This window comes from Aspergillus welwitschiae (assembly GCF_003344945.1).
Source record: "Aspergillus welwitschiae strain CBS 139.54b unplaced genomic scaffold BDQ94scaffold_12, whole genome shotgun sequence".
Taxonomy (NCBI): domain Eukaryota; kingdom Fungi; phylum Ascomycota; class Eurotiomycetes; order Eurotiales; family Aspergillaceae; genus Aspergillus; species Aspergillus welwitschiae.
Genome location: NW_020798706.1, coordinates 199,006 through 211,886, shown reverse-complemented (window position 1 = coordinate 211,886; position 12,881 = coordinate 199,006). Strand labels below are relative to the sequence as shown.

Sequence of the window (12,881 nt, the reverse complement as noted above, 5' to 3'; positions counted from 1 at the left end):
ATGGTACGCTGTGTTGCCGTGATTCTACCAAGTTCGACGACGGGCCGAAGCTCTCCGGGACGATTTTTACTAGTCCTGGCAGCCGGCGTCCTCCCTTCTTTTCAAGTTTCTTCCTCCCCAGAAAGAGCTGAAAAATTCTTGTTCTCCTTCAACTCTCCTCCTCCCTCCTGTCTCCATCTTATACCCTCCCTCCTATATCCTCCGGCCCTTCGATTGAATCGACTGGCCCATTTCTATATTTTCCCTTTTTAATTAGTTGTATTATTTTGTTCTTCTAATCACACCTCACAATGTTGTCCTCTCGTCTCACCCGCGCGGTAAGTTCTGCTCATCATCATTGTCAATGCTGGAGTGTTGTTTCTAACATCACGTTCTGTGATTCAGCTCCCGCGCACCACTCCTTTCGCTCGCGCCCCTGCTTTCAGAGTCCCCGGTGCTGCCGTTCGCAGATGGAACTCCACCGAGGGTGGTGAGGAGAAGGTGAAGGGCCAGGTCATCGGTATTGACTTGGGTAGGTTGAGAATCCTTGTGTTCGTGATGTAATCCATACAGTATCTAATACAAGCACACAGGTACCACCAACTCCGCCGTCGCCGTCATGGAGGGCAAGACCCCCAAGATCATTGAGAACACCGAAGGTACGCGAAAAATTTTTTCCCTCCCGTCGCGCCAGTTCCGTCATGCCTCCGAAATCGGAGCCATCAGTGGAATCTCGCTGGTATCATGCAGATCGAAGAAAAAGTGGCTAACTTGGATGTAAATAGGTGCCAGAACCACTCCTTCCGTTGTTGCTTTCGCCCAGGACGGTGAGCGTCTGGTCGGTATTGCCGCCAAGCGTCAGGCCGTTGTCAACCCCGAGAACACTCTCTTCGCCACCAAGCGTCTCATCGGTCGCAAGTTCACCGACGCCGAGGTCCAGCGTGACATCAAGGAGGTTCCCTACAAGATCGTCCAGCACACCAACGGCGATGCCTGGGTTGAGGCTCGTGGCCAGAAGTACTCTCCTTCCCAGATTGGTGGTTTCGTCCTCAACAAGATGAAGGAGACTGCCGAGAACTACCTCAGCAAGCCCGTTAAGAACGCTGTTGTCACTGTTCCCGCCTACTTCAACGACTCCCAGCGTCAGGCCACCAAGGACGCCGGTCAGATCGCTGGTCTGAACGTTCTCCGTGTCGTTAACGAGCCTACTGCCGCCGCTCTTGCCTACGGTCTTGAGAAGGAGGCCGACCGTGTTGTCGCCGTCTACGATCTTGGTGGTGGTACTTTCGATATCTCCGTTCTGGAGATCCAGAAGGGTGTTTTCGAGGTCAAGTCTACCAACGGTGACACCCACCTTGGTGGTGAGGACTTCGATATTGCCCTTGTCCGCCAGATTGTCCAGCAGTTCAAGAAGGAGTCCGGCCTGGACCTCTCCGGCGACCGCATGGCTATCCAGCGTATCCGTGAGGCTGCTGAGAAGGCCAAGATTGAGCTGTCTTCTTCTCTCCAGACTGAGATCAACCTTCCTTTCATCACTGCTGATGCCAGCGGTGCCAAGCACATCAACCACAAGATGACCCGTGCCAGCCTCGAGTCCCTGGTTGACCCTCTCATCAGCCGCACCGTTGAGCCCGTCCGCAAGGCCCTCAAGGATGCCAACCTCCAGTCCGGTGACATCCAGGACATCATCCTGGTCGGTGGTATGACCCGTATGCCCAAGGTCACCGAGTCCGTCAAGTCCATGTTCGGCCGTGAGCCCGCCAAGTCCGTCAACCCCGATGAGGCTGTCGCCATCGGTGCTGCCATCCAGGGTGCTGTCCTTGCTGGTGAGGTCACTGACGTCCTTCTGCTCGATGTCACTCCCCTCTCTCTCGGTATCGAGACCCTTGGTGGTGTCTTCACTCGCCTGATCAACCGCAACACCACCATCCCCACCAAGAAGTCCCAGACCTTCTCCACCGCCGCTGATTTCCAGACCGCTGTCGAGATCAAGGTCTTCCAGGGTGAGCGTGAGCTTGTCAAGGACAACAAGCTCCTCGGAAACTTCCAGCTTGTTGGTATCCCTCCTGCCCACCGTGGTGTTCCCCAGGTCGAGGTCACCTTCGACATTGATGCCGACTCCATCGTCCACGTTGCCGCTAAGGACAAGTCCACCGGCAAGGACCAGTCCATCACCATCGCCTCTGGCTCCGGTCTTTCCGACTCCGAGATCCAGTCCATGGTTGAGGATGCCGAGAAGTACGGTGCTCAGGACAAGGAGCGCAAGGCTGCTATCGAGGCTGCCAACCGCGCCGACAGCGTCGTGAACGACACTGAGAAGGCTCTCAAGGAGTTCGAGGACCGCCTTGACAAGGCCGAGGCTGACCAGATCCGCGAGAAGATCGCTACTCTCCGCGAGTTCATTGCCCAGAACCAGTCCGGTGAGGGCACTGCCACTGCTGAGGAGTTCAAGCAGAAGACCGACGAGCTCCAGAACGCCAGCTTGACCCTCTTTGACAAGATGCACAAGGCTCAGTCCGAGCAGCAGCAGCAGCAGCAGAGCGGCGAGGGCGAGAACAAGGCCTAAATGTACAACCACTGAACCTCCCATGACTTGAACAAGCCATGGGTGTTACCTGTATTTCACCTTTGCGTTATTCCCTAGAGCCTTTCCTCTTTTTTCTCTCCGATGTTTTAACACGCATGATATGTATACATACCTGATAGCTCTGACTGATCTATCCCTGTTCCGGTGTATTGGTGTTTTTATTTACTCCTTTCATGTTCATTTCCTTTTCCCTTCTGTATTCTGATTTCTCTTTTCTCCAATCCCCTCTTCATACCTTTTTTGGGCCGGGTGAGCGTTTGCACTTCTTTGACAGGAGGGCCATCCGTTGGAACGGATGCATGGAGTTTACACTTTGTAACTTAATGACATTACGGCTGGGAGACCACGAAAAAAAGGATGTGGTGGGCTGGAATCTGTGACAATAGAATATGAAATTCTCCTCTCGATTCAAAACTATTGCTGGACCTGATACATGTGTAGACTTGGCTGTATACAAAGACCAGAGAAAACATACGTAGACACATACGTAGCCAAATTCCTTCTGTGAAACAACTACCGAGTTCACCCAGCTGCCAGCTAGCTAGTCTACCACAAAGTAGTTTAGTTCCTATGACTAGTGAGAGTAAGCAAGACCGGGTCGGCACTACCACCAAGCCAGCCAGCCAGCATTCTGTAATCGGCCCGAAAAACCAGGCAAGAGTGGGCCAGACAGGGCAAAAAGACGCCGCGTACACACAAAACAAGTCTGACTGTTTAGACTAGCTAGATAGTAGACTAGATTGACTGAACCTGGCAGGCACACTCTGGGACTCATTAACTAACTAATTAGTTAGTTATCTAGTGGACTGACTGACTAGTCAACTATTCTGTTCTGTGTGGATATTCATTCGTCCCCAGACCGCATGTAATGGTAATCCAATCAACCAGTGCTCGAAGCCACTCGCTCGCCCACCAGTCTAACTAGAAACCACGGTTGATTTAAACAGGTGTTCCAGGAATTGGGTTAGTTATCGTTAGCGTTGTGTTTGGTACATAGTGGAATTTAGTACTGAGTTGTTGTGGTTAGAGAGATACTTTGTCGATAGCCTCGTTGCCAGGCTGGCCAGTCTAGGAGTGGATTAATACTAGATAGTAAGTAGTGGCTGGATGGAGTGGTTCTTGGAGAACATTTATCTGGAACAGGAGGTACTTTGGTTGTTTGTAGATGGTGTATAGTTACTAGATGGATTTGAATAAGTAGTAGTCTGTAAGTAGAGGATTTGGCTTTGGCTTGCCAGCTGTTCGTTCATTCGGTCATTTGTTGTGTTGTGATGTGATGATGATCGCAGGAGGGAGGGAAGGAGGGATGAACGGATGGAGGGAAGGAGGGAGGGAGGTCATTACTAGATGATGTGATTAATTAATTAATTGGCAGTAATAAGTGGCTGCTGTGAATCAGGTTGAAGGTGTGGTGTGAAGCATACGTAGTGCATCTTTGTTTGGGATTGACTACTATCTATTCTGTACTTGTTATTATTGTTCTTGTTTGGTATACATTCTTGTAAGTGTTTTGATAGATCTCCATCTTCTAGGAGAATTGTTGAAAGTATTTGGTATTTCTGCTACTGCTTTGCAACGAAAGGGTTAGATGGATTCTCGCCAGGAGTGATACAGTGATGAACCTTGCATTGGCTTTTACAGAGAGAAAGGAAAGAGTAAGAGAAAAGGGTGGATAGATCGAACGAGGAATGAAAACCTGCCACGAGTCCCGCAAAGATTCCGATGCCTTGAGAGGACATGTTCTGGGTTCAGTTATTTTTCCTTGTTCTGACGATCCTTTCGCTAATCGAAGCTTCTAGCACGCACAGATTTCACAAGGGCGAGAGAGAGAGACAGAGAGAAAGCAAAAGAGGGGAGAGAGGGGCGGAAGTGACTTCCAGAGTCCATGAGCAGGAAAAAGAAAAAGAAAAAAAAAACATAATATTCATTTTTCCTTCCTTCTGACTGGAATGTGAGCAAAGAGACATAGAGAGATGGTGTGCTTAGGGGCCTACTCATCCATCCATTAAGGGACGACGAAACAACCGGGGAGCAGGAAGCAGCGTTCCAGAAGTGGAGCTAGTGATATGCAGGATGGACAGAGAAAAAAGCCTTTGGACTTATCATCATATTGATCTAATATAGTTCAATGGTGACGGCAGGCCAGAACATCACAAGTTCTGAACACACACAGTAGTATGGGGTAAGGGGACTATAGTAGGGGTTGTTAAGAGTTTAAGAAACTGGTTTGTTGTCTCTCCCTATCAGGATGTGCGATCGAGCCCCCAATCAACACACCACATCGACGGATGGTCGAATCAGATTGACAGCGATGAGGTCGGTACAACTTACTACTTAATTACTTACTGGGTACTTAATAGTTATAGGAGTAAGTACTAGTAGTAGGCATGGGGAGAAAGTGCAGGACGTACTTTGGTTCTTATCGGCAGTAAGCCCCAGCTGCAACCAATCGCCGCTGGGAGACTTGCAGGAGCGTTGCAGCTGAAGGAACAAATCATCGATGTACACACATGCAGTGAGGAGCTCTGGCCAAGGAATCTCTCATTCTTCTACACAGTAGGGTGGGCGCAAGAAATAAATTATTATGGAGGTTGGCAAGTGGACTGAATGGAGGGTAAGTGGACGAGACGAAGGGGGGGGTTAGAACGCAAGTAAGTAAATCCTTTGCAGTTCTTTGGTCAATGAAGAAGAAGATGACGATCCTGGCAGTTGTGGTCTGACATGGCTGGTAACAACGCTCGCCAATCTGACAGACCATGAGGTGGATTCATACGGAGTCATTCCTCGTCTCCAGGATAACTTGTGACTAATGAATCAATCTGTGTCACAGATGATTCTGGCAAAACATCCTCTGATGAGAGCTGTTATTTTCTGCTTTGTTTCGGCTGGTACCAAAAGGCTCAAAAGCCTGGATCTCTCTTGCTGGAACGCCCCATTTTTCTGCCCTGACTTGGACCAAACGGGCACTCCTCACGTCCAGCCTAATTTGAGAACCACTTGGAACGAGTCTATTTATTTAGACTGGATTAATTGCGTCTGGCTGCGAAAAATCTCCCCTTCCATCATTTGTCGATCACCGTGTTGACTAATAACGTACCTGTTCCAGGAATGATCCAGTCAAGTGTTTGTGGGTGGGAGGGAGGATGAGAGGGATGCCCCGCTCGGTTGATTATTTATTGTTGTTATAATTATTATCATTATTTATTAGTAGTTGTTACTATTGTGTAGTGGGTGTGGATGAAGGACTGAACTGCCCTGGCTGGCCCTCATGGATCCAATCCCACAGGAATCCACAGTAGTGTGTGTGTGTCTTTTTCCACTGGAAAGGCGGGTATCTTCCCACTTTCCTTCACATTTGCCCCTTGGAACACTCAACCCAGCGAACCAATCTTTGCCCTTTCCCAACCCGTGTCCTCCTTTCGTCTTCATTTTCTCCCGTATTCAGGGCGGGGACCTTTTTCTTTTTTCCCACCATTCTCATTGCTCTTTTCCAATTAACTTCCCCCCTGTCTACGTAGCTGGTTGGGGAACTTCGGCATCTTCAGTGCGAAAAGAAATTGATAACCTTGACACGCTGTAATACCCTTGTAATCCACTCTGGCCATGAGCACAAAACCCCCGATCTTCCATGATCTTCTACTTTCCTTCTCATTTAATTGTGTTACAAACAAGTAGTAGATCAGCCGGTCCTCATTGGTCACTCCCTTTAGTAGCTAAAAATAAACATTACCAACTCCAGACAAAACTGGAAGTGAACAAAGGGAAACTAAAGGGGATGAGAAAAAAAAATTTACGAACTGTTTCTTGGACTGATGACACGAAAAGGCCACAGAATGTTTTTGGTACATTTAACTCGATAATTCCCTAGTAAATGGGGAAAAAACTTCTACAGTATATGCCATCGTCCAGGTTTCTTTATGGATTGTTGAGATCATGTCAAAGTTAATATGTTGGCGCATTACCTTTATGGTCAAGGTACATATCGACCCTGGTCTAAACAGAACATTTTTGCTTCTGCTCCGGCAGACAACTAAAAAGTACACATCTCAGATCCCAGATGGACCGGGGGGGATCCGATAAATAATAGAATTTAATATAGATTACTGGGTTGGTTTGTGTTTGTCACTAGTGTGACAGTAGTGGATTTCTATCGGAGGGGCAGGCTAGTGTACAACACAGAGACATGATTTTCGGGGGACTGAAGGATTTTGGCACAGAATAATAATAATATTAATAAGTCAGTGAGGAAGTGAGTGAGTAATTACAATGATGCCCATGGATCATTTTCAGGGATGGCGCGAAGACCACCACTTACTTTTGGTACTACTCCTCATCTGAGATCGATCTATCTATTTCAAGCAAGATACCAATTAATTTCAGAGTGACTAAATAAATGAACAAATAAATAAAAGAAAAGAAAAGAAAAGAAAAGAGAGATTGTGGAAGCATGATAGAAAAGAGAAGTAAAACAATAAACAGAAAGAAAAGAACAGAAAAGAAAACTAACAGAGAAGAGATGGATCTCAATCGGCCATCCCACAAGTCGGAATTCCATTCAGGTTGCAGAAACGGGCAATGAACCAGACAAGTTGTGCAGTCTGTACTACATCGTACTATGGGCATTATTGTCAATTATTACTACATCTGACACTGGAGCTCACTAGTGCTGTTGCAGGTCCCAGACTTTATCCATGGACTTGTTTGTTTCCAAGGTCCAACTGACCGTAAAGTCACTACTTACTATCTATTGACTAGTTTTATTAGCTGCTAGCGTACCTCTCTAGTGGTTGTCTAGAGCTGTCCCATTCGATCTGGTTTAATTACTTTGACCAGTGATTCCAATCTTGCTCTCGCCTTCGCTCGCTCTTCTGACTAGTATCTCTCCCTCTCTCTCTCCCTCTTTCTCTCTTGCTTGTCTTAAATTTATTATTTTTGTTCCTTTTTCTTTTTCTTTTCCTTTTTACTCTATTTTCCCTCTTCCTTTTCTTTTTCTTTTACTTTCCCCCTTGGATTAAACTTTCATGCAAACCTTCCATTAGGATCGCTGCCCGCTAGACTATCTCTTTTGCGCGCGCTTCTCAACAGGCACCACTCTGACACCAGTCTTGCCTGCCTTCCTCCTTCAATCCATTGGATCCCTTGCTTAGCCGTTAACCACTTTGCATTTGTCCCTCAACTCTAGTGGGTTGACAACCATCGCCATCGACATTCGAGGGAAAACCCGCGGGAAATTTCCTGGTGAGAGAAAACACAAAAAAACGGGCAAGGTGCATCGCACTAGCGGCCTCTTTTTCTTCTCTGCTTGGTGGAAGTAGTCCTTGGCTGCGTTTGACATTCTATTCTTCTGATTATTTGCTGCAAGTGTAAGTCCCTCTCTTCTCTGTTGCTACTTGCTCTCGTCAATACCCCAAACTCTACATCTGCCACGCATTCTGTTCCATCTCCGCGAAGCCTTGGCCTTTCCCTCCCTCTGCCAACTAGCCCATTGTATCCTCTTCTTATCATCCAGTCATAAACTTCTTCCCTTTTGGTCCTCTCTCCTTCGACTCCTTCTCGCATCTCCCTTTTTCACCCTGCCTTACACTTGTACTCCTTCGTTCCTCTCTCTTTCCCCTCTTTCATCTTATTCAGCTATTCCTCAGATCTCATTTCCTGCTGCTTTTTCTTCCGCTCTCCCCCCCCCTCGGAGTCATATCATCTGCACTCTTCAACAAAGTTTCCATGTGCATGCCAGAACTCAAAAGCGGTAGATTCGATCAACTAATTCTCTGACTGGATTTTTCTTCTTCAGTCCCCTCTACCATGACAGTTGCAGCACCTCCTGTAGCATCTGTGCACGAAAATGGCATGAACGGAGGTGCCCCCGGGCATCATGTCAACACCATGAGCCTCCCCCGTTTCCATCCAATCGCAATGAATCCGCCGCAACCAATCCCGCCAGAACATATGATGCCTGCCCATCATCAATTTCGTCCTTTCCATCCCCCTCCACTGCAGGAACAGGGGCCGCCTGCACCTGCTCCGCCAGGTCAACCATTTCAGATAGATCATATTGAGGCTCGCCTCAGGCAACTGGAACATGAAGAGGCGGCTCGCATGGCGGCCCGTAGTCATCTTCTCGCCATCCGGAAGCGAGAGGACGAGGAGTTTCGTAGGATGACTGAAAATGCTGAAGCCGAAGAAGAGGTATGGTTATTAGGTTGTGATATAAAATTTCCCACCCGTTTCAACTCTGACATGGACTTCTTTGCCTACAAATCAGGAACTGCGTAGGCAACGGAAACGAATTAAGCGCGAGTCGATGGGACTGGGGTTCAATGCAAGCCTGGACTCTCCGCCGCTTCGACCAACGCCGCCTCGCCGATTATCGGAAACCAATGCAGCGACCACCCTTGCATTCTTCAAGCAACAGAGCCCTCCGGAGCCTCGTCCAATTCCCCCGCCAGCACAAGCGGCACCGCCCCATCCTCCACCGCAACACATTCACCATGATCCTACCGGTGCCACGTCGATTAGGCGGAAGCAAAAATATACCATAAAGAACGTTGAAGCTTGGGGGGAGCGACACGGACGTCCGGCGGCGCATGATCCTTCTGGACGGGCGCTCTGGAAGCGGCCGTCGGATGGGAGCTTGGTGTATCTCACATGCCCTGTTACGGGCTGCGGCAAGGCCGATTTTGTGACGCTGCATGGCTTCATGTGCCACTTGACCAAAAAGCACAAGGATCGTAGCCTCGGCAGTCAGTCCCGGGCACTCGAGGTATGCGGAATTGTGTTCGATCCCAACGCTCCTCTACCGCCAGTAGCTACCGTGAACCGGGCATCTACTGAAGAAAGTCGCCTGGAATCGGGTCCCGCAGACGGTGAAGGATATCAGCAGGAGATGGAATATTCTTCTGCATCGGATGAGGAGGAGAGTCGGGAGGTCCCCGTGAAAACGGAGGCCTCAGAGAGGACACTGCCCGCGCCGCCGGCGACTATGCCTCCGGCGCCGGAGCAAATACCAGTGCCGAGAACGAACGGTTCAACTAAACAATCCATTTCATCGATCATCGATCGCGACCCGGAGGATGAACCCCGGGGGCGACTAAGCTCAATCCCGCCTCGGCCGGCTGAGGCACCCATTCAGGCGTCCCCGGATCAAAAGCCCTCGATCAAGGACGAGGCCGAGTTCCCTCGGCCACATGAGAACGAGAAAGAAAATACTCAACCTAAAGATACAACCGAGGCAAAGTAATATATACAAATACATAATTACTGGTTATTTCATTGCGTTGGCCTGTGACGAGGCAAAACTTGCATTTTCTCACCTTGCATAGTACGAGCATGCTTTCAGATTCTGTTTATATGCAGCTCTTGCGTCAATACCCTCTTTTCTATTCGTGGGTGGCCCTTGTGCACGTTCATTAATAATGTAATGTCTTACAATTGTTTCAATGATTGGCCCTCTTTCCATGTATGCTTGGGTTGATGGGGATTTTCTCTTCTACACATGCCCATCCCGATCACATATTCACACCGGATGTCTCCGATCACTAGCTCATTTTATACCCTTTACAACCCCCGCAGTCAAGGAAAGATATCTTTTATCCCCGGGTACACAGTTATTGTGTCTGTTATTTTCTTGCTCTTGCTTCCCACAAGAATGTCCATACTGCTTTGGGATGTTTATACACGCACAGCTGATCTTCAGCTTCTGGCCGGGGACGTATGCAGTTGAGAGACACGAAGCTCTTGTTCAAGAAGTTCCACAATTCAGGCCATGTCCATAGTCAATGAAAGACATATCACTCAGCTCATCTTTATCCTCCTACACCTTCATATTCAGGTAGATATCATCCCCATAGTCCTAACCTAGACGCAGATGACATCTACCTCAAAACCAACACATGCACCAAATACCCCGACCCCGACATCAACTTGTCCCCCAACATCTCATCACTCACCCGAAACACCCGAAATACCCTCAGCGTCTCCCGCAACCACGCCTCAAACACCTCCGGCGACCGCTGCTGCTGCGCAATCACACACACCGTCGGCGTCCTCCCCGTCCCACTAGACCTCTCCCCATCAACAGGAGGGGCATACACCGGCCTCAACCGACACAAATCCGCACACGTGCGCACAAACGGCGCAACCAACGCCTCGTTATAGATACAGTCGCAAGACACAACCACGTCGAAGCCTTTATCGTCCTCGTCCTCCTCCTCTTCACCATCATTACCGCTGCTAGCGGTGGCTGTGCACAGCCCCAAACTCTCTTTAAGTGAGTCCGCAACATCTAGTTCCCAATCTAGGGATGTGAAAACCACATTACTGCTATTTCCATTCCCATTTCCCTGTTGAGATCTCCGTGCTGCTGAGGATGAAGAAGCTTTGCTGGATTTCTTCCCCGACTTGGACTTACTTCCCCTAGTGGTGATGGTGTTGGCGTTCTCGTCCAGATTCTGCCGGAATAGTCTCTGCACGTATTCCTGGTCTGTGGCGATGTAGTGCGCTATCTTGGGGGAGAGGGATAGGGCCAGGAGGGCGGAGATGCCGCTGCCGAGTTCGACGATTGTGGAGGTCGGGGTTAGGATGTTGTGTGTCCAGAGGGGGTTGGGTTTGTTGGTGTTGGTGGTGGTTGTGGTGTTGTTGGAGAGCCATTCTGCGATGAGGGGAGTGATTTTCCAGAGGACTGTTGTATGTCATATCATTCTTTTGGTTAGTTTGATGCTTTTCATGTCATCATTATAATCCTGGGGAGGGGATATCATTGGATTTATGGACACGGGCTCACCTGCACCGGTTGTGCCGCCTGCTCTGGAAGATGATAACAGAGTAGGGGATTGGTGGATGGTATAGTCTTGGTCGTGGATGGTGAGGTCGATGGTTGTGGCGCGCGAGTCGACGAAGCCTAGGTTGGCGGAGGGGATGTCTTGGGAGAAGAGGAGGAAGGATTCTATGTTTTATTTTGGTGCCAATGGTTATTATATGTAGTATACGGGTTTATGGTTGCTTATAGGTATACACGCTCATGAATGATGGTACTATCAATCGAGCATGGGACATACCCTCTTCTGCATCTTCGACTTCTTCGCCGATGGTGGCGAGGAAGTTTGTAATTGAATCCATGGTATCTTGGGATAAGATATGTGTGTCTGTCTGTCTAGCGTCTACTAGGTATACAGAGGGTATATGTTTTGTGTTTCAGTTGCCACTTCCTTGAAGAGGCCTGTTTGCTTCTGATATTGGCTGTCCCGGTTAGTCTGTGTAGCGATGTACTCTGTCGATCGGAATATTTCCTCTGCAGTGGCGGGCGTTGTGCAACAGAGATCAACCAGGATGTGGAAAGAGGGGAGACTGTTTCAGCTCCAGTTGAGGTTTTGACTGCACAAGGGCTTGCAATGGGTGAAGGATTGGCGATGATACCGAATTTGCGGTGGTTCTGGTCGGCGGGAAGTTTTCCAGCATTGTAACGGCCGGCAGTCTGATTGGTTGGCGGGAAGAAGTTCAGTCACACCGTAGAGATCCTTAACGTTATTCATGTATGCTTGCGACTGCATAAGGGGGTGGATGCATAAGTGGATGAAGGAGGTCGTGGAGGTGTGTCTGCAGTAGAACTGATCAAAGTTAATTGTCAATAGTCTCTGATTTGGATGTCTGGCGCCTGAGTACTTCCTAGATAGCTCGTTAATAGATAGTCATAGTGAGTGGTGGAAATCCCAACAAAAGCGGAACTGGGCTTAGCCCGCGACCGAGACTTTCCGATCGCTTTTCTTGAATCATGAAATGCGAATCTCTTTGACTCAAGAGGCTTCTTATGCCGTCATCCTGGGCGGGAATCTCTGAATTGTGGATTCAATTAGATCATATATCTCTCCTTGGCTATAGGTAGTGATCTAGTACGTAGATAGTCTGCTTACTGTCATGTCGTGGCAGCAATGACAAGCTCCATCGTTGCTGTTGCCCCGTTCCTGTCGCCATGATCTCCTCTCCCCGTGTGTCAGAACCTTGAAGCTGTCGGCTGTGCTGGACCGCGGCTAGTACTTCTGATGTTGCATTCAAGTTCCCGACCGATCTAGACGATGCATGAGCCTAGAGGAGGTGCTAGTACGGACAGTAGTCGTGGCCTCAAGGTAGGGTGTTGTCACGATCGCAACCATTATAGCGCATTGCGAGAGCGGAGAAGTCAGACCGAACCGCAAGTAAAAATAAGACAATAGATAGAACCAAGGAACACGATGTGCAGGGGAAGGATCGCAAAAAGGGACTCATACTATCCGTCATCGTAGTCGGAGGTGGCGGACGAGACGCCCGAGCTTTGGTAGAGCCA

General features: G+C 48.9%; 7 protein-coding genes across 7 annotated transcripts; 2 read left to right on the top strand and 5 right to left on the bottom strand.

Moving 5' to 3' along the window:
• The first annotated feature begins 265 nt into the window (after positions 1–265).
• BDQ94DRAFT_19094 (Hsp70 family protein) lies at positions 266–2,732 on the top strand. The gene is made up of 4 exons (XM_026775180.1): positions 266–317; positions 385–511; positions 573–638; positions 765–2,732. The coding sequence occupies exons 1-4, from the start codon at positions 291–293 to the stop codon at positions 2,543–2,545; spliced, it is 2,001 nt and encodes a 666-aa protein (XP_026627417.1). The 5' UTR covers positions 266–290; the 3' UTR covers positions 2,546–2,732.
• Positions 2,733–4,304: 1,572 nt separating this feature from the next.
• BDQ94DRAFT_141394 (uncharacterized protein) lies at positions 4,305–4,665 on the bottom strand. The gene has a single exon (XM_026765820.1). The coding sequence runs from the start codon at positions 4,562–4,564 to the stop codon at positions 4,349–4,351; it is 216 nt and encodes a 71-aa protein (XP_026627416.1). The 5' UTR covers positions 4,565–4,665; the 3' UTR covers positions 4,305–4,348.
• Positions 4,666–6,782: 2,117 nt separating this feature from the next.
• BDQ94DRAFT_141391 (uncharacterized protein) lies at positions 6,783–7,180 on the bottom strand. Its single transcript, XM_026765819.1, has one exon. The coding sequence runs from the start codon at positions 7,119–7,121 to the stop codon at positions 6,921–6,923; it is 201 nt and encodes a 66-aa protein (XP_026627415.1). The 5' UTR covers positions 7,122–7,180; the 3' UTR covers positions 6,783–6,920.
• Positions 7,181–7,482: 302 nt separating this feature from the next.
• On the bottom strand, positions 7,483–8,532 carry BDQ94DRAFT_141390 (uncharacterized protein). Its single transcript, XM_026765818.1, has one exon. It carries the CDS (start codon positions 8,123–8,125, stop codon positions 7,844–7,846), a length of 282 nt encoding a protein of 93 aa, XP_026627414.1. The 5' UTR covers positions 8,126–8,532; the 3' UTR covers positions 7,483–7,843.
• BDQ94DRAFT_19051 (uncharacterized protein) lies at positions 8,248–9,931 on the top strand. Its single transcript, XM_026775179.1, has 2 exons — positions 8,248–8,752; positions 8,829–9,931. The coding sequence occupies exons 1-2, from the start codon at positions 8,369–8,371 to the stop codon at positions 9,801–9,803; spliced, it is 1,359 nt and encodes a 452-aa protein (XP_026627413.1). The 5' UTR covers positions 8,248–8,368; the 3' UTR covers positions 9,804–9,931.
• A 422-nt stretch (positions 9,932–10,353) lies between these two features.
• Positions 10,354–12,362, bottom strand: BDQ94DRAFT_141385 (S-adenosylmethionine-dependent methyltransferase). Its single transcript, XM_026765817.1, has 3 exons — positions 11,620–12,362; positions 11,346–11,507; positions 10,354–11,243 (listed from the first exon to the last, which is right to left on the bottom strand). Exons 1-3 carry the CDS (start codon positions 11,678–11,680, stop codon positions 10,438–10,440), a joined length of 1,029 nt encoding a protein of 342 aa, XP_026627412.1. The 5' UTR covers positions 11,681–12,362; the 3' UTR covers positions 10,354–10,437.
• On the bottom strand, positions 12,346–12,860 carry BDQ94DRAFT_141382 (uncharacterized protein). Its single transcript, XM_026765816.1, has one exon. It carries the CDS (start codon positions 12,833–12,835, stop codon positions 12,680–12,682), a length of 156 nt encoding a protein of 51 aa, XP_026627411.1. The 5' UTR covers positions 12,836–12,860; the 3' UTR covers positions 12,346–12,679.
• Between the last annotated feature and the right edge of the window lie 21 nt (positions 12,861–12,881).